We start from the raw sequence: 21,410 nt of genomic DNA, 5'->3' as shown, positions 1-21,410 counted from the left end.
TTCTTTTTCCTGTTTGCGCCAGTGACAACAGAGGCCAGATCCAAACCCCCTTTGCTCATTCCTTTGGCTTTAATCACCTCTTTGATTTCCAGGCCTTTTCTCTTTAGACTTTTTCAGGCTGCTCACTGGCCAAACCAACAGAATGTGCTGAAGAGAAGGATGAAAAGGAAGGAGAGAAAGCAGGCCAAAGAGCTCTTTAGCAAATTGGTGACGCCTCGACATAACTGAGTTAGAAAACTAGCCTGTGAAGAAATAGTCTTAAAAATAAAAAGTTGGGAAGGAAGGAAGGAAGGAAGGAAGGAAGGAAGGAAGGAAGGAAGGAAGGAAAGAGGGAAGGAAGAAAGGAAGGAAAGAAGGAAGGAAGGAAGGAAAGAAGGAAAAGAAAAGGGAAGGAAGGTCTTCCAACCAACCTTCTCATTAAAAAAAAAAATGCTGGAACATCCCTTTGAAGTTCAGCAAATTTTTGATAATTATAACAATAATTGCCACTATATTCATGAACCTGTTAGGCAGCACACCAATGCATAGTTTCTGCTTTTTGTTTGTCTTGAGAAAGAGAGTTGCTTTTTACGTTTCTTCCCTTTCTTTTCTCTGTAGTTCTGACTTTTGACTCTTTCCTGTACTATTTGCTGGTGATACTGGTAACAGAGGGAACATATGTTAGGGGTTGATAAGACCCTATGCCATCTGTCAACAGAAGACAGCCGAGGGCTAAAAGAAATGTGCTGAAGCGAGGTCTTGAAATCATAAAGGAGTTATCCAACCAGGAAAACAATCATGCTGGGTTTAAGAGATACAAAGACAAAAAAGACTAGGGTCTTTACCCTCTAGGAGTGTCCTGTTCAACAAAAAGACAACATATATCCCCTATGCTGTACTTCACATCCCGTGACTATATATGTATATATTAAATTATAGCTGACATAGGGAATAGAGTCAATGGAATTGTAACAGCTGTATACGATGTCAGAGGGGCCGTAGATCGGGGGAGGAGGGTTATCACTTTGTGAGGGAATGTAAATGTCTTATCATTACATTGTTTTGTACACCTGAAACAGAAACCAAAAGAAAAAAGAAAAAAAGAAAAGGAAAACTTCCAAAAAAAAAAAAGAGAGAGAGCATGTAAATGACTAATTTCTGAACTCTGTGACAAATGCCACACTAGAGATATGTAGAAGATGCCGTGGAGCCCGGAGCAAGAAGTACTTCACATACCCGGAAAACTCAAGGAAGATACCAGTTATTCGATCTTCCTAGTAAAGGGTACTCAGCAGTTTTCCACACAGGCGACAGGCAGAAAGAGCTTTCCTAGCAGAGTTAAAAGTATATGCAAACATGGAGGGATAAAAGAGAAAGCGTATTCTGGGACCTGAAAACACTTCATGGTGACTAGAGTTCCAGTGCAGGATGGGGGGTGTGGGCACCAGGAATCATTCTTCCATGTTAGGTGCTTGGATTTTATCCCAGGGGATGCACTGTACCCCTGATCTCCTGCTCGTTCTCTTCCTGTTCCAGCATTCGAAAAGACACAAACCCAGAATATACTGTTCTTTCAGATCTAACTACCATATCTCAGCGTTCTCATCCTTTTTCGTAGACTGTCTTTGGCCCACTGAGATAAGGTCGAACCTTCCACACATCCGTCTCCTTCACAGGGTCTGGAATCGGTTCCTACATCTAGATTCCCCAGGGTATTTGTTGTCCACGGATATTCTACAAGACCTCCCAACAGAGGTCTACAAATTGGCAAAACCAAACCAGTTATCATTCAAACCTTGGCTTTAGATGGTGCGATGGATACGCCTACACGAGGAATTGGCTGTCACGGATGTGCCTTCAGTGGTTTGGATGAACAGGTGTCCAAGGGACAGACGCTCGGAGTTGAGTTAAAATTCTTCCTTACCTAGGGGTTCCAGCTTGGGAACCCTGTGCCCACTTGGAGTCTGAGTAGGCATGGCCGTTCATAAGGGGTTTTCACTGCCTCAAGAAGTACGATAAAAACTCGTGAGAACCTAAAGCAGGCTAACCAACATGCTAAGCTTCTTTGCGTCTGACTGTAACAGTCTGATTTGGTAATAGTAAGTCACACGAGGGCAGGTGAGCACGAGGTCTCGGGCCAGGCTGCCTGGGTTGGCATTGCAGCCCCGCTGCTGCTTACAGCAACCTGGGCCAAGGTAGTTAACCATCTCATGCCTAGGTCTCCTATCTGTAAAATGGAGGTCATCCTGAGACTACTACCTCCAAATTGTTCCTGAATAACTGCAGGTTGATTGACGACAAAATATATCAAAACAAGACAGAAACCATAATGAAAGCTCAAGGACCGTTGGTCTAAGTCGATCAAACAGAAATCTCACTAGCTGCTCAGGCTGCGACCTGTAACGAGAGGAAACACTTACTTCGCGGGAAGGCGAAGCTGGTGTCAGCCCTCTGGCTCCAGATCTAATGTGGAGGGATATGTGTGTTACCTAATTCCATTTCTCAGTCTCTCCTCACGGAACCAAAAACGTGTCCCTCAAGCCTCTGTAGGCCTCATTATCTTGCAGATATTTCAGACTCCAATATGTTAGCCATTAAAAAGACGTCACTCTGTCAGATGACACCATCCCTGGGCAAGAGCCATAGATAACAAAACAACTGCCAACCTTCCTTGGCAAACCCACATGGCCAAGAGGACAATGGTGGAAAAGGTTCATGACAGAGGAGGGAGAATAAATAACAAGGCAGAGAAAAATGTTAAATCCTGGCTCAAAGACCATAAGCCAGGGGGCATGATAAACAGCTCTGGCTTGGGGGTAGGAGAGGAGTCTGGCAGAATGTGGCTGCCAGAGTCCAGTCTGGGGCCAGCTCCCTTGAACTATAAATGCAGCCGTACCTGTCAGGGAGTTTAGCCCTGATAGGTCTGCTCAGTGTCCCCCCTGTGCCAGGGATAACAAAAGAGTATGCAAAACCTACAGAGGCTAGAAAGATTGCCAGGAAAGAGCAAGAGGAGATTGGCTGGAAAAATACAGCCAGTGGCTCTGGGGAGAACAAATGAAAATACAGAAAGTGAAAGGGAGAAAGACACTTGGAAAGTCGCGCTAGTTGAAAGAAGGGAAGCAGTCCGCTCCCTTGCTCTAAGCTGGTTGTATGAGCCTTCAGGAGCAACAGGGTACCCGGGGTGGGCGAGGGCACCGTTGTCTGCTGTCTGGCGAACTGTGCCTCACAGAGCGGAGTGACATGGTTTTTCTGGCTGCTGTCGTTGCTGCATTTGCAAATTCTGCAAGCGAGGACCTCACTGCACTCAGTTTTACCACCAGCAAAATGGGAAGCACTGTACCAATGCCAGACAACTCAGAGATTAAAAATGGACAGCCTGGACCACCAATAACTACGAAATATTATTGCTATTTTTTGTAGACTTACAATTTGAATGACTAGAAATAAATAGACTTACATTTGAATGACTAGGTTGAACTGTATGAAAATTGCTGATATTTTATCGTTCTTGACCTACAAATACAGTAATTTTATATGTTCAGCTTAAGAGATAGCTAAGGGTGGAGACAAGATTTGAGATACCCGGTGGTAATAGAGAGTTGTAGTAACAGATGGTAACTGACATTCACCTTGTACCCTTCCTTCCCCAAGTTCCAAACAAAAGGTGTTGCTTTTGGGTCTAAGCAGAGATGAACTGGCGCCATTTCTGAGACTAATTTCTAGCTGACTTTTCCTCTTCTGTTACCTTTGGGCACTGTGATTCCTCATCTCTCCGCTCTCTTTCTAGCTGCACACTCGTCTTGATGGGGTGTTGTGAGGAGGGGCTGGGCCTTGACAGGGGTTCCTGTCAGCCCAAGGAAGTGGTTTTTCATTCCATGAACATGGCCTTGGCATAGCAGCTGCTTGAACGGGGTTGTAGGAAGGTTCTTTACTCCCAAATATTTTCCTACCCCCACTAGAGATTCCTTCCTTTGGGTTAAATATGTGCCTCGTGAAGCACCCTCTTCCAGCAACGAGTACATCCCTTCCTGTAATGCACTTAATGGCTCCATTTTTAGATCACCATCCCCTGAAACATGTAAAGGGATACTAGGCACCAAGAGGGACAGCCGCCAACCACATTCCCAGCAAACAGAAGTGCTGGCTGAGAATGAGCTCAGACGGCGATTGCCTCCTACACCTCATCGGGCAGGCCCTACTGTTTTCTCAGTGAAGGGCGACCTTTGAAAACTACTTAGCAATATAAACCAACCTCCTCCTGATACAGGGCCTGCCACCAGCTCCCTTCTGACAGCTCCCTTCTGACAGGGCCTGCCAACGGCTCCCTTCTAAGTTGTGGTTCAAGCAACCAAGGGTGGCCTCCACAGAGAAAGAGGTAACCTAAGAAGGTCCACCAACTCCCTGAACTACAAAAGAGCCACTCTACCTGGCACCTGTCATGGGACCAACAGCATGTGGTTTCTGGGCGCCATACTGGCTAGGAGTACGTGGAGGAAACCAGGTCACATGGGACAGCCCCCCTTACAGTTGTGTTACATGCAGTGGACACTGGGCATAGGGTAAAGCCCAAGGTCAAAGATAGGATGAAGGTGCTGACCTGTGAGAACCCAGAGTCATGTACTCTATGCACTTATAAAACAAGTTCGTAGAACCTCTCACTGCCAGACAGATCAAAATTTTAATCCTCTCCTTTTTACGTATATGTTTGCTTTGGAGGAAGTCCCTGGGGATGATATAACATTTCCCAAGCTGACATGGGCGTTCTGTAAAATCTCGGCAGACGCTCCTAATGGGGACAGGCCTTTCTCATTAGCTGTGTGCCGAGAGACCCACGCAGCCCTCCTGCTCCTCCTGTCCCCTCCACAATGCAAGAGCTCGTGGTTGTAATGCTCTCTCTCTCTCTCTCTCTCTCTCTCTCTCTCTCTCTCTCTCTCTCTCTGGAGACTTTGTAACGACTGGCTCTCCAGGCAGGACAGATGTGCTCCGAGGCTTCTCCTTGACCGTGAGACTTGGTGCAAAGGCTCTTGCTTCTCTTCAGCTTCATGGCCTTTGTCTTCTCTTGGGAACCGGCTTCTCACTGGAGTGGCCAACCCCAAAGATGTCATTTTTCCTCTGCTTGCTACTGAGCAACCTGTCTCATCCAAAGCTCATTCTGTGTGGGCTCAGCCTCTGGGACTCCTTCTTTCCTGAAACTCACAGACTCTGAAAGTCACTGGGTGTCTTCTTTCTCCAGGGAACCAGGTGGCACAGACATGCCCCCACCGTGCAGAGGCAGCTCAGATGGCCAATGGGTGTGTGTGTGTCTAATTCACATTTAGGGTACATCAGTGTCTTACAGCAGGAGTCCACCTCAGATTGGAATCAAAATTGCCCTGAGTCTGTGAACTAAGCCTATTTATAGATTTACTCTATTCCTGTTCCCTTCTTAGCTGGTATGCAAAACTAGCTCCCCGCTATTGCCGTACCGGAGTCACCCTTGGTTGAGGTAAGGCTTTCTCACTCCAGAGTTTCTGGTTTTTAATTTCTCTGCCACTTATCAATTCTGTCTCACTTTTTTGTAACTAAACAAATAAGTATTATTTTCCTCTGTATACAGGAAAAAAAAAATCTAAGAATAGAAACCTGAAAAAGGTACAGGTCCATTCCAAGGAGCTTAGCAGGGGCAGAGCCCAGGAACACAGACCACTGGACAGGTCTGGAGCTGAGGGAACAGGAAGGTGTACTGTCTCCTGCTGGGCGGACACATCTCCCTGAGGGAACTCCAGATAATGTGCCCTGGGGCTATAGGTCTGATCAAATATATTCTGACACCTCACACCCAAAGCCAGACTTGGGCCACATAATTTCTAAGAAATCTGGAAGAAGGAACAATTTAGAAGTAAACAGTTTCTCTCCCATTGCAGATTCAATGTCTGGTTGCTACTCTTCCCCACAGCGTGATCTCTCTCTCTCTCTCTCCCTCTCTCTCTCTCTCTCTCTCTCTCTCTCTCTCTCTCTCTCTCTCTCTCTCTCTCTCTCTTTCTCTCTTGGTGGAGACTTCTAATCAGGGACATCATCCCATGGGAATGAAAAGTAGCAGCTCCATAAGTACAGTGTGAAGGGCGGCGACCTTCTCACAGTCAAGTGTGTGAAAGACCCTTTCTAAAGAGCAGGTGGAACTATGACAGGCTCTGATTATGGTGACACCACAGGACTGACCCTGTGGGCTCCGTGGGGCTCCTGCTGGGGTTCTGGAAGGCCCCGGGAATATCACCTTTTGTCCTCATTGCAACTGAGAATGAATTCTGAGAAAGACCTTGGAGCTGGATGCAGTAGAGACCAAAATACCAGTTTCACGATTGATAAGGGTGTCAGGTAGAGGGGTGAGGGCTCCCCTGAAATAAGCTGACTCCCCAGAACAGTCAGCCTTCTCTGCTGGGCTTGCCACACCACGGAAAGAGCCCAGAAGGTACACTTGCTGAAGACAAGCACGTCCTCAGGGCCCTCGTCCCGGACTCAACAGTCAGATCAGTCACTCTGGTTCCCATTAAGGGCAAGGAGGAAGCGATGGGGCTGGGAGCCAGGAGTACTTCCCATGGATATGTCTTCTCGTTAAAATCGGAAGAATGGAAAGTAAGCGTCCTCACCACAGCTCCCTCACGTTCTCCTCTACCCTCAGAGGACACTGCTGTCAGCCCGGCCGCCCTATGGCACAACGAGGAGAAGCTTATGGGCCAAGAGAGTCACAGGAGGCATTTAAAGCGAGCGTGCTGGGCGGCTCTGTCCCCATCTTCCCTCCTGCTCCTCCCTTCCTGAGCCTCTGGACCACACTAGGATGGATTGAGAGCGACAAACCTGAATGTATTTTGGTTTGAGGTTTGGCAAATACTGTAACTCCAAAGTATTCCACAAATGTTTTGTGTTCTGCAAAACCAAAAAACATTGGCCGGGCACTTCCCCCCTAATTTTTAAGCCCATGTGTTTTTAAAGGAAATGTAATCCGTATGTTTGGGGTACATTTATATGCAACTCAGCAAACCATGCTCGTCTATGAGTCGTTTGATGTCTGAAATGCACGGTGAAGATCATAGATTTATAAGAACTCTGTTAGCACGAAAAAGGCAGTAGATGAGGCAATGAACGGGGCTCTGAGGTTGGCACAGAACCTCCAGTTCCCAGAAGATTTATAGATAATCCTCTGTACCCTCATCCATCAATCTTTACAATCTGCAAAATGGCATTCATAAGTCTTGCCCTCATCAGATCCTGCAGGCAGCAAGGGAGGATTAAAGTGTGATTATCAGGTAATTGTGAGCATTTTAAAGAGCGAATACAAGGGTCACTGTATTTGCCCCAACACGTTTATTTTGATCGAGCTTCCCAGAGCTCTGGAGGACAAACGTGGCTTCTACCGTTAATGGTTCATCCTCGCCCCATCGAGAGACAGGTGACTTCAATGTCATTGTGTCACAGTTTCACCTGCTAGGGAAGTTCAGCCTGGCTTCCTGTCCTTTACTCGGGCACCCCTTGGTCACAAGTACAGAGAGTGGATGATAAGTCATGGGAGAATGTACAAAGACAGGCAAAGCACATACAGGTTGTTTTATGTAGAATATAGAAGACTCTGGGTACTTGAGTAATATCTTTCAGTAGAGGAAGGATTTTTAGAGAAAGAGTTCTATTCTCTATGTCTGTTGAAGATGAAATAAGCCAAGTTTAAATTGTTAGCACGATACAGCACAAAGTACACAGGCTTTGAAGTCAGGTGGGCTTGGGTTTAAATCCCTGCTCCAGCTTTACTGTGTGACACTAGGAAAGCTGCTTACGCTCTCTGAGCCTCAGTTTCCCCATTTATAAAGCCTAAGTTTTACAAATGAAGATTAGAAAGAACATGAGGTCTGGAACACAGTAAGTGTTCAGCCACAGATAACTTCTATAATTACTAATATTACTCAACATAGCCTGCAGGTTATACTGGGACATAATAAGGAATTATCATGTCATCAGAAAAATAAAGAAAGAAAGCCCTGAAATGGGCTCATGAAGATCCATAGTTCTGCCTCCCTGGAGTCCTTTCAAAGAAGAGCAGTTCACCAGGCAGGACAGACAAATAACTGTGTGTCCTAAGCAGTAAGACTCTTACCAGCCTTAAGGCAGACACAGGCCAGGGCCAAATGATGTGTCAGGGTCCCTTCTAGCCCAGTGAGGAGACAGGAGGACCTCAGGACTTGCACTGAGATGTCATCACAACTTCCTAACCAGAGGCAAATGCTTCAAGATACATGGTGTCACTCTTAAGATTAAAATGTTTCTCCAGTTCCCACGGCATGGCTCTAAGGCGAGTCAACCCAGCCTATCTATTCCAGTTTCCTGTTCTGGGTCATGGCTCTAAAAAACAAGGCTCCAACGGGAGAGAAAAACAAAGGGAAAAAGAAAAAAGAGCAAGTGCCGGAGTGCCAAGAAGAAAATAAACACTACATGCCACTGGAGAGACAGAAGGAAAGAAAAAGGAAGTAATTGAATAACTAAAGTCAGTTGGGTTGGCCCCTGGAGACATATAATTGTGTCTAGAGCAGAAATTCTTAACTTCTGGTCATAGACCTTTCTGAGAATCTGAAGAACGCTGTAGACCTCTCCCTGGATGAAGGTGCACCTGCCCACCCACACACAATTTTACCTACAATATCTGAGAACTCAAGTATCACATTCATGCCCTCGGAGCTAAAGGTGTCAAATACTCTAGAGGCTCCCACATGAGGGGTCAGCTTCTATTTTGAGCTTCGATCACGACCAAGGTCTTCAGCAGTAAGCCCAGGGTGCCAGCCCTGAAAAGGAGGCAACAGGAAGCAGCTCACAGGCTCGTTCTACCACCTGGACATGGAATATAAACTAATTGGGAGGAAGAAGACTGGGCATCTGAAATGAAAGGTATGGGCTTTCCTTCTTCACTGGCTACATTTTGAAAACAAAGGCCTTTGTCTTACTTTAAACAAAGAATCATTGAACAGGAAAGCATTTGGCCTGGAGTCCATATGTCTGAGTTCTCGTGTAGCTGTACCACTAATTAGAGGGCTTGACCTAGAACGTATTACTCGATTTTGTCATCTGCAAACTGGAAGTTTAAGTGGATTTGACTTCACTCAATTGATATAACGATAAAACATTGAGATCAATAAAATTTTATAGAAATCTAAATGTATTTCAAATATACAATAAGAGTTTCATAAAGAAGTGCTTTTCGAAAGTCATTTTGTAAAAGAAATGATTCCTGTGACTGATTTTTAGCATCAATCTGAGTGCTAATCCTCATATAATGTGCTCCATAGCTCCCAAAGTAACACTACATATAACAATAGACAGTTTACCTGAAAACTCTTGCAGAGAAGATACCAAAGAGAACTCCTGACAATCAGTGTCATTCAGACGTGAAGAACTGCCCCAAATTAGGAAGATGTCTGAACACTCAAGGAAATAGTTACGACAAAGCCTGCACCCTTTATGAAACACATGTGCCATATCTGCTGTTTCGGCATGATTTCTAGAAAATGAAATTTTCCGAGGGAATAACCTTAGCTAGATCTGATTTCCCTGGCAATTTCCCTTCTCTTCTAACTCTCCATGGCTAACATTTTCATTTGAGATAGGAAGGATCTAGAGAGAAGGAAGAAGAATTAACTAGAAACCACCACAGTCTCTAAGGCCAGTTACAATAGGAGCAGATATTCCATAAACTTAAGCAGCTTCTAAGCGTTTCACTGTATAACAAGCTAATCAAAATGACAATGTCCTGTCATCAAGAAAGGTGGTACTCTACCAACTCTCTTTATTCAAGCAGGAAACATCTAACAGATTTTGGAAATATTCCTCCGGGGAAAGGGGGCAGGGGGATGGCTAATTTTTTTAAACAAAGTTTTAGCTCTTAAAGGTAATAATTTTGTGAAAATTTTTATTTACCCGCAATTCAATGTTTCCTGAGAGTGAAACATAAATGGAGACGTGGCCACAGAGCTATATATAGCTGCTTATCAAGGAAAAGTGGCAACCTTTTGAGGATAACAAATCACCATAAAATTTGTTTTAAGTGGCTGAATTACCCAGTGTGATGCAGAGGGGGAAACATCATGAGGGATTTGATCTTCTGATTTCGAGTGTGTTAGCAAAGAATTTGGATAATTCAGCTCTTTCGGGCAGCTTTTTGACTCTTGGATCAGCTCTCCATTTCTCTTTGCCTGAATCAGCACAATGGCATAACGTGCAGGTATTTTCCACCAATGGGACGGCGGGGGGGGGAGGGGGGGGAAATAATGTCACAGAAAAGAAATGTCAGAGAGTCTCTTTCCCTATTGTTCTTACCTGTTTCTTCCAGAATCTCTGAATCCTTTAGCAAAAGGATTTCGGTCGATTTTTAATCTGGTGATCTGGAAAGAAACAGAAAAGCATGAATTGTATTGATATGAATGGATTTCCTTTTTGGTTGTTCCTAGAAATCACTCTCTTAGCAACTGTTGTTTTTAGTTGGTTTCCTTTTAGTTGGGGATTTAAATTGAAGTTGATACAGGACTTGGTCCTGGCACACAGATGTCTGACCCACTTGACCCACTTCTCCCTAAAAACCAAGGTTTTCCCAGTCTGGCTCTGTCAACTCTTTTTCTGCTCACCTTTCTTGCCCCAAAATGGTGATCGATCACTTTAGACAAACAAAGGCATGGAAATGGAAAACTGGGTCCATGGTATATGAAAAGCACTTGTTGAATGAATGAGTAAATGCATGAGCAAGGGAGTGACTCATGAACCCACGGACTCAGCCAATCCAATCAGGTACAATCAGACCACCAGACAACCTGCCTCTGCCTGAAAGATCCAAATAATTGACTGCATTGCCCATTTCACTTAAGTTGTGCCTTTCCTGCCACGAAGGATTGTTCATTCCGTGACCCAAAACAGTCTCATAAAAGACACAACAAGTAGCTAGAGTTTTGTCAAGGTTGCACCCAAAAGCAAATCTACAAACGTGTGACAGGATGGGGCCGGATGCAGCACATCTCAGCCCGTCTCCCAGGCTCATCAGCAGAGCAGAAGAAACAGACGCAGCTTCACAAGGCTGAGCAAATCCAGTGCACACAGCTGCGCATCCTCGGAAGCCCTCTGGTTCAGCCGCCACTCAAGGATGGAGTCCCTCTCCATCCTTGTCGCCTCCTAGTCACGTTCCCTGAGTCTCTGCGATGGGTTTACACATTATCCTCGTGCCTCTCTCTAGACTAGAACAAGCCTGACCAACAAATTCCATATGCGCTCTGGTGTTTCCGCTTTCAGCCTTGGTCATGGGACGCATTCTGATACCTTCGCATCTGAGCCGGTTGCCTCTTAATGACTCACTATATTCAAGCAGTAGAGACTTAGGGGTGAGGGTTAGGGAGCCCAGGAAAGGAGGCAGGCACCCTGGATGGAAAGTTCATTCTAGATGGTCTTGTTCAAGACCCTCTTCTCATTTCTGAGCATTGAGAACTTATCATAGGACATCTCTAGTTGTTTTCTGTGTTGCAGATCATTCCAAGTCCTTCTTCCGTCACAGTGGAATTCCCAAAACCACAGCCTTTTTTAAATGTCTTTAAAACGCAACGTGAGATTCTGACAAACAGACTGTGACTTGAAAATACCAAAGTTATTTCTCTTCCCTAAACAGTCCTTGCCTCCAGAACGACGTACTAATAATGCAGCACTAATAACACAGCGAAAGCAATTTTACATCGATTTTATAGACCAGAGCAGGAGCCTGAGCTTTGGCTTTCTAAAGTCCACCGTCTGCCATGTGAGGACTGAATTAAATTTAAAGACTGTCGCTGCGTTCTGTTTTTGACTTAAAATCAGCCCTCTCTTCCTCCATAATCCACAGCAATAAACCACACACCATATTTTCTTTTCAAGTTGGGGTTATAATATTTTATTTTCTCTTTCAAGTTGGCTTATCCTGTCTGACTCATTTATGAGAGCGGTTTCTGATTTGTGATTGTGCTGCCATTTAGGGGGGCCTCCACAGACCCCTGTAAATATAATAACATTCTATTTCGTGGACCTGGGAGAAATGGTTGAAAACCTGTTTCTCACAGTTCACTGGATCTTGGGCCAAAGGGCCTGTATGCAGGTTTAATAGGCAAATGCCACCACTCTTAGCAAAAACAACACCTCTGTACTTGTTTCAAAGCTTTTAATGTGCGATTTAGAGAACTTTATGAAGAGTGTGGTCACGCTCCTCATTACTGATTTACTATCAAGTGCCTTTTGTGTACAAAGTCATGTGACAGGAAGCACAGGTGACAGAATGGTGTACAGTCAGTATTTGTCTGTGCATTGTCCTTCCCCCAACCTAAGAAGCTTATAATTAGAAGAGAAAAACAGACACATACAGTGTCTGTCAAAGAGAATTTGAGAATTACATTAATTTGAGAATTACAATGTCAAACTAAGCGATAAGGTTTGTAGGAAAGGCAGGGTGTCGTGAGAGCTTAAAAGAAGTAGCGACTATTCCAAGTTAAAGGTTTCACCTTAGAGGTAGTACGTGAGCGAGGACGTGTGGAGGACGTGTGGGTTTCTCATGAAAAAACTGCAAGAAGAGGGAGGGAGGAATAAGGGAAGCATTTCATAAGAAAAGTCCTACGCAAGCCAGAGCATCAAAGTGGGAAAGAATGAAGCTTATTCAAGAAATCTGGAGGAATCCAGTTTGACCAGAACACGGGGTAGGGGAAGAGCGGTGGCGAGAGAGAAAGCTGGAGGGCCTGGCCTGAGGCCACTTCATGGAAGGCCTTTATTACCCAGCTTAGGCATTTAGATACCCCATAAACAGAAGAGAACAATTTTAGCTTTATAAACCAAATTATCCCAGTTCAGGCTTGTGCTGACAACTTTGGCTGTATCTGCAAACACCAAGGGTAACAGGACCATATTTTGGAGAAGAAAGCCAATGTATTCTCAACCTCAAGAAGCCTTAGGTTCTAAGAGTCCTACGGGATCAAGAGCCAACCTAGTAAACTCAGATCTCATGAGTGTCTTCCATCTTGTGGAAAAGGATGGAAAGGTCAGCTGGGCCATAAAGCTTGCTGTCCTGTGGAAGACAGGAACGTGATATAAGGTGAATTCTCAACAGGTAGAAAGAGAAGTTCAAAATCCTCTCCTTCCATCCCAGTAGAGTATGAGAAAGACGAGACAGACCAAGGGGAAGCAAGCATTTGGACTTACACTGCCTTATTCCCCAAAGCAAACCACAATCCAGGGGTGGGGGTGGGGAGACTCAGAGGAACCTGGCAGGGTAACCTCCATACACATACGGGGATTGCTGCATCAAAGGAAAAATGCCCCCTGGTCTGAGGAAGCAACAAGAGGACTGAGTTAGGATCTCCAGGCTTCCCATGGCCTTTGTGTGGTAGGTCAGGGACTCAGAGGTCTTCACGTGCCATGATGGGGAGGGCAAGGTGATTTTAACACAAAGATGCTGGAGCCTCGGCGGGACCCAAACAGACATGGATGAGACCCGAGGTGAGGCTGAGTCCACCAGGGAGGCACAGGAGGTCCCGACCGAGGCAAGAACACAAAGCACAAGTTCAGCAGTCTCCTCTCGGTGCAGCGTATCCACTAAGGGACCCAAGGACCAGACCACACACACACACACACACACACACACACACACACACACACACACAGCAAAGGCCCAGAGAACAACACAGGAACCCATGTGAGGGCTCATAAACCCCTGCACATAAACCATACCTCTAGAGGCCATCTGGAATAGTGGGAGAGGGGAAGGAAATATGGGGGCAAAAACCAAAAACTAAACATTGACCCAAAATAAATCAAGTTACATGAAGGGATAATAACCCAAAATAGAATTGGAACGTTTACATTTCCCCCCTACCCTGCCCCAATGCAGAGGTCACAGCTTTCTTGGAAAATCAACTACAGAAAATTTTATATATATATATATATATATATTCACATTATAGTCGTTAATTTTCAACCCTATTCCGATCATGTTTATCGATTAGATCCTAATATGGCTGTCTGTCTCTACCTCCCCACCTTAGAGCAGGTCCATCATCCATTGACTCAACTGCTCTAAATAACCTGCAAACTGATCTCCCTTCACCCCCTCTTATCCTTGGCCAATCTCTTCTCTACCCAGCAATTGAAGTGATTCTTGTTAACACATAATTAGATCATGTCATTCTCTGCAGTGGCTATCACTATACTCAAAATTCAGTCCAAACTCCCTGCCTGACCTTGCAGGGCCAGCATGCCAGGGCTCCCGCCTACCTCTCCGACCCCACCCACACACCTGTTCCCAGTTCACAGGCTCCAAACTGAGCTGCTCTCAGTGCTGGAATGTGCCCAGCTCCCTGCCCAGGCTGTTCACACTCACTCCACCTCCAGACAAACATACCCTTTTCCACGCTCTTCACATAGCCGACTTCTCTTCCTAAGTCTCAGTCTAATTGTTATCTCCTGAGAGAGATCTTCCTTGATCATCCATCCAAAATGGCAGTACTTCTGCTCCTCTCTTGAACTGCAGCCTCTTGAATTCCGCCTGGACTATAGGTAGGAACCATGTCTCTTTTATACTCCATTTTATTAAGCAGAACCTAATAGGACATGCTATTCATGCTCAATGAATATCTGGTCAATGAGTGAGTGAGTGAATATGTGAAAAACAGGGTTCACCAGTCCCCAAGCCATAACAAGCCTTAGAGAATATAGACCAAACAATCCCTTCAAACCTATGTGCTTTCACTGCCGGCATTACAGACAAAAGTCTTAAATGTCCTTCCAGTCAGAGCAAGGTCTATTAGTAACTTCCTGTGCAGCCAAAGCTATTCGACAGCAGTCATGTTCAAACTGGGTCCAGTGATGATGGGGAGACATGGAAAATACAGAGGTTAAGGAAGTATTTTTTTTCCACTGATTTTATTTCCATAACCTTATACTGATTTGTGTAGTCTGAGTTATTGAAGACTATGGCACGAGGGGGTGGCTGCTGGCCTGCCACCATTAATTTTAATCATTTTCACTGACTTTCTTGCCTAGGAACATAGAGACAGTACATAAACGAGGTATACCTCACAACACACAGCGCAGACATAAATAGCACAACCAACAAGGAAAATGAAATCCTGAGTATGATTTTACAGGACCGAGGCTGAAAGGGGCTGCCTTTATTAACACTTTCTTCGTCATTCTTAGGTTATTTTACCAAATTGCTTGAAGGGTGTTCCAATGGGATTTAAAAAAAAAAAAAAACAAAACCAGCCTGTATGCAAAAAAAATTCTGCACTGATTTGATTGGAAAGTTAGAGCAAAACTGGCTCAATACTTTAGGATATAATGAGTGGCTCAGAAATCCTATTGAATTTGCTTATGCAGACCTGGCTGTGGTTGCAGACTTCCTATCTGGTTCATGTAGCCAATTCTCATCAAGAAATAAGACTGTGTTACCTGAGGAGAACAGGGCTGTGTCTTTTTGAAATCTACTTTCCTGTTTGGAAAAAAAAAAAAAAAAAAAAACTCAAGGTTCAGCAAGCTTTTTCCCTTAGGAAGACAAAGACTCTGCAATGGAAATTTCCTGCTAATTCCATGAGGACATGTGGCGTCAGCCTCTTCCAAGAAAAAGCATAAAGCGTGGAGTCACCTTTATTCCCACCTCTACCACTTTATTCTCCACGATGAGATTCTGGGCATAGTGTACCTTCCTCTCTGCCACAGGCCTGCCAAGTTGGCACTCTGAGAGCAAATAACAGTAATAATAACTTCAGTATGCTAGCAGCCCTGGGAGTCCGTGGGTCAGTCGGCAAGGGTGGGAGGGAGGAATGGGAAAGGGGGAAAGAAAAGCATAAAATATTTCATGAAATAGAAACTCTTTCTTCACACTTCACTACTACTTATATCCAAAAGAGCAGAACCAAAGATACATAAAGAAACTGGTAGTAGAGGTATGTTGACTAGTCATTCAGCCATTTTCCAAGGATATATTCAGAACTATCCACCATGGGACAGACACAAATATCCTAGAAATACGGAGATAGAAACCCAGACAAGAAAAAGCTAAAGGAATCCATCACCACCACCAGTATTACAAGAAATGTTAAAGAGATTTCTTCAGAAGAAAACCAAAAATCAAAAATATGAATAATAAAATGTAATAACTACATGCCTATCAATAATTACTTTCAATGTAAATGGATTAAATGATCCAATCAAAAGACATAGTGGCTGTATGGAAAAGAAAACAAGACCCATACATCTGCTGCCTGCAAGAGACACTCTTCAGATTGAAAGACACACACAGACTGAAAGTAAAGAGATGGGAAAAGATATTCATGCAAATGGAAACAAACAAAAAGAAAAAAAAATGGAGGTAGCAATACTTACACCAGACAAAATAGATTTTAAAACAAAGGCTGTAACAAGAGACAAAGAAGGACCCAGCAATTCCAAAATCAACAAACAAACAAAATGGAAACAAACTCATAGATACAGAGAACATTTTTGATGGTTGCTAGATGGGAGGGGCATTGGGGAGATGGGTGAAAAAGGGGAAGGGATTGAGATGTGCAAATAGCCAATTATGAAAACAATTACAGGGATGTAAAGTACAGCATGGGGAATATAGTCAATAATATTGTAATAAGAGTATGGTGTCAGATGGGTGCTAGACTTACCGGGGTAATCACTTCATAAGTTATATAAATGCCTAATCATTATGTTGTACACCTGAAATTAATATAATAATGTATGTTGACTGTAATTGAAAAATGAAAAATTATTTTTAAAAAATGTGAAGATGGAAGAGTCATCTGAATTAGTGATTTCTGGGCTTCAAAATTTCGTGGATCAATTCTACTTTTTAATTACTTTTTTCAATTATAGTTGGCATTTGATATTATGTTATATTAGTTTCAGGTGCACAGCATAGTGGTTAGACATTTATATAACTTACAAAGTGATTCCCCCAATAAGTCTCATACCCACCTAGCGCTGTAGATAGTTATTACAATATTACTAACTGTATTCCCAAATTGTACTTTACATCCCCATGACTATTTTCTAACTACCAATTTGTACTTTTTAATTCCTTTACCTTTTTCATGCAGCCCCTGACCCGCTCCCAGCTGGTAATCATAAGATTATTCTCTGTATCTACGAGTCCATTTCTGGTTTGTTTGTTTGTTTGTTTTGTTCTCTAGATTGCACATATAAGTGAAATTGTATGGTATTTGTCTTTCTCAGTCTGACTTATTTCACTTAGCATAGTACCATCTAGGTCCATCCATGTTGTTACAAATAGTAAGATTTCATTCTTTTTTATGGCTGAGTAATATTCCATGGTGTGTGTGTGTGTGTGTGTGTGTGTGTGTGTGTGTGTAAAGAATAGGTGAATATATATTCTTTATATTTATATATAAAGAATATATATAAAGATATATAAATATATATATATATATAAATATATATATAAAGAATATATATAAAAAATAAGATAAAGAAGGGGTGATAGATAGATAGATAGATAGATAGATAGATAGATAGATCACCTCTTCTTTAGCCAATCATCTATTGATGGGTACTTGAGTTGCTTCCATATCTTGGTCATTGTAAATAACGCTGCAGTGAACACAGGGGTGCATATACCTTTTTGAATTAGTGTTTTGAATTTATTCAGATATATACCCAGAAATGGAATTGCTGGGTCATAAGGTAGTTCTATTTTTAATTTTTGGGGAAACCTCCATACTGTTTTCCATAGTGGTTGCACCAATTTACAATCCCACCAACAGTGCATAGGGTTTCTCTTTTCTCCACATCCTCGTCAGAGGGCAATTCTAATTCCCTCCCTTCCAGCATTTGAGCAATCAACGTTGATATTCCAATTATTTTGATTCTACCAAGTAAAGAGAGTTAACGTCGACTATCTCCTGTCATCATTATTCCATAAAATAAATGACATTTTAATATCAAAAAAATTTAAAAAACAAAATAAAATAATGTACAGTCTACCAAAATGAATGTTTACATTTATTTAAAAATCCCTATACTGTTTTTATTTTTCTCATCTCTCAGTGGACCCTAAAAAACTTCCCCCATAGACTGGTGACTGAGAAGCAGTGATTCAGACCAAACCATCCATTTCAAATAAGAATAGTGAGGTGGAGTGATTTGTGAAAGGCAGGACAGTCCATTAGCTGCAGAGCTGGGTCTAGAACTCACGTCTCTTAACTCCCTACCTGGTGTTTTCTACCATATCACACTGTTTTTGTAGAAAGTGCAACCTTTGCAACCTTTGTTCTCAGAAAGCTCAAAATATTGAGAGGAAGATTGGACACACACACACACAAACACACACACACACACACAACACACACACCCAGGTTAGAAAGTGATAAAGGTCATGAGAGAGAGATAATCAGTCACTAACAGTTCCACAAGGGAAAGCTCATTTGCAGCTGACAAAAATGTAAGGAAGGTTATAGGCGATAGGATTTGCACCAAACTTGAAGAATAAAAGGAATCTAGACAGGTAAAGATGAAGGGGGGGGACATTCCTGGAAAGACAACAGCATGGGTGAAAGCAAGACAGCTACAGAGTACAAACAACAATAAAATTCTAACTCTACTGCTGAACTCTTGTGGATGCATAATGAGAATTATCAGAAAATACGCCTAGAAATGTCATTGGTAATTACCCACAGAGGATCGTAATTGAAACACTTGGGATCCTGGGCTTTACTCCCTAGGCACTGAGGAGTCACAGACCGTTTTTGACAGAGAAAGAATGCAGTCAGAGCTGTGCTTCAGGAAGATTTCATCTGACAACGACTATATGTGATGGCTGGTGAGACCTTAGCTTGCAGTCCTGGTGCCTCTGCTCAAAGCTACCACAGCAGCCCAAGGTGGGGGGAGGGCAGGTCCAGAGCAAGGGCAGAAGCAATGAGATTAGAAAGAAGAAAATATTCCATCAGTAGAAGCAACAGAGTTTAGTGGCAGACTGGATGGGGGAGCGTCAGCTGTCCAGCGTGGGTGACAAGATGGAAGTCAACAGGAAGCATAGACTTTGACAATGGAGTGGACTGAGGAGTCACAAATGTTGAATATAGTTGGAGTATTTTGTTTACCAGCAACAAAACACCATGTCCCCACCTCTCAAGTGGAGACCTGTCCAAATGTATTGGTCTAGAATACTGTGGGGGTTAAAAACAAATGTTTACAGATATGAACACTCTAATAATTTTCAATACTTGAAAATCATGTGTCAATGGCCTCTGTTTGATAACAATAAATGACTCCCAACCATCATTAAAAAGCATGCATAAATTATATAAATGTCCAACCACTATGCTGTATACCTGAAACTAATATAAAAATATCGTGAATGTCAACTGTAATTTTTTTTAATGTCATCATGCAGGAGAAAAGGAGAGAGAAATTATAAATTCAGAGCTAACAGAGACCTTAGAAAGCATAGGCCAATGGCTTGGAGTTTTCTTCATTTTCTTGGAGAAGAAAGTGAAGCCCGGAAAGAGGAAATGACTTGCTCAGGGTAACACAGACAGCTAGTGGAAAATTCAGGACTGAAAGCCAGGTCTCCAAATGTCCCGCCCTTTGCTGTGTGTGGAGCAGAACACTGCCTTTCCCTGGGAAAACTGGGTAACATTTCAGTTCCATTCCCTCTGTTGTCTTTCCCTCATTGTGTTCCTCCCGAAAACATGGAGAACCTACCACTGACTTTTTCCCTCTTGGCTCTCATAGGCCTCCAAACCATTGCCTTAAACAGAAATATAGGAAATAAACAATGTTGCCATGGAATACTGATTGTTCCCATTCTGGAAGGGAAATTTAAAAGACAGTAATAGGTGAATAGCACGCAGAAAAGAGAACAGTTTATGCTACCCAGCACCTTCAAGACAAGTCTGAAAATGATTGTTAGCTCACAGCTCTGCCTTACGGGGATGCAGACGGCAAGATTCCCAGGGGAAAGACCTGGGGTTAGTTTGCTTTATTCCAAGTCACTGTATTATATTAAATCACAGCCACGCAGCCAAAGGGAATGTTAAAACAATCGTGCTTATTGGTTTATCCAGAGATGGGAAGCTTGTTAAACAGGCAAAAGCTGTTATCTTGACTTCAAAATGGGCATAATTGAGTAGGACTCATCTATTCTGAATGTCAGCATATCATGAATTCACCAACATGACATGAGAACAGAGAGATCCAAGTAGTTACCTATTGATTAATATCTTCGAAAGACAAGGCAGCTCCTTCAATTCCCAACAATCCTCTTTCTCCTTAATGAGCAATTTATTCTTTAAAATGGCCTCTACTGCCCACCGCCCTCCATGCCTTCACAGACCCAGCCATTTAGCAACATCAGCTGCCTACTGTTAATTGGACGCCAGGTTTGTGTCAGTGTCTTTATATACGTGTTCCCTCATCTCGTCCTCATAGCTCTGTGTGGCTGGGACATTTTCAGACCCGGAGACACTAGTCGAAGGGCGTTAAGACAGTTGCTCCAGGTCACACAGTTCATCAGTAGAAAGGTCAGAAATCAAACCAGGTAGGTCTGTTGCCGAATGCCATGATCTTTATCATGGTTTCCCACCGCTACCCCTGCTCCCACCCCAGTCCAGATATAGACAAAATATTTATACAAGGAGAATGTACTCAGATGCCCAGGAGAGAAGGTTGGCGAAGAGAAAGGGATTTTAGGTACCCACGTTTGGTCTTCTTTCATTGTCACAGTGAGTTGTGCTTTCTAATTGCAGCTTGAGCTGTCGTGCTGATCCTACTGGCTTCTAGAGCTGAATGAATTCATCAGTGTTCTGGTTTGTTCCACAAACTAAATTCTAAAATCGTAGTACTTATTCCCACATCTCTGCCTTCATGAGAAACTAATGATTAAAATGGTGGTTGGGCAGCCTTGGGGGACAAAGTCCGATCAGTTATTCAAAACCTTTGGCTTGTTCTCCCTTCTTCTGAACCCCAGTTAATCCCAGTGTTCTGCTTGCTTCAAAATCCATGTAGCCTGTATCAGAGCTTGAGTATTGAAGTTTTCTGTAAAGACCCTCTATGGCCTCTGCAATTTTACTGTTAAGGAGTGTGAGAGGATTTAATAGTTTTTAAATGGTGCCCAAAACAAACTAAACCTCTTCCTCTAGTTTAGGTCAAATGTAGCATCAGCAAGGAAAATCCGAAGTTGGGAATGCTTTATAGCTACCAAGAAAACCCAAGAACCATCTAGTACTTAATATTTACCAGACTAAGGGGTTGTTGTATATCGAATTCCTCTGAAGGTAAAGAACACCTGAGGAATCTTATCCAGATGCACTATGAAAGAAATACACTTTCTGTGTGAACCAAAGATTATACAACTCACCTTCACCTGCCTGGCACACCATAAGCACTTGATAAATATT

General features: G+C 43.2%; 1 protein-coding gene across 3 annotated transcripts in view; it reads right to left on the bottom strand.

Annotated features, from left to right (window-relative positions):
• The window catches only part of TBX15 (T-box transcription factor 15), a 99,360-nt gene that overhangs the window by 16,259 nt on the left and 61,691 nt on the right, over nt 1-21,410 (bottom strand). For all 3 annotated transcript variants that reach the window (XR_013991680.1, XM_081025148.1, XM_081025147.1), the window contains exon 6: nt 10,312-10,376. Coding sequence is in view for 2 of the 3 variants with exons in the window: in XM_081025148.1 (XP_080881274.1) it covers nt 10,312-10,376 (65 nt within the window). In the remaining variant the exon portion in view is untranslated. The remainder of the gene's footprint in view (nt 1-10,311; nt 10,377-21,410) is intronic.

The sequence above is a fragment of the Rhinolophus hipposideros genome (genome assembly GCF_964194185.1).
Source record: "Rhinolophus hipposideros genome assembly, chromosome: 19".
Taxonomy (NCBI): domain Eukaryota; kingdom Metazoa; phylum Chordata; class Mammalia; order Chiroptera; family Rhinolophidae; genus Rhinolophus; species Rhinolophus hipposideros.
Note: the sequence above shows the minus strand (reverse complement) of the source record. Positions and strands in the feature narration are given on the sequence as shown.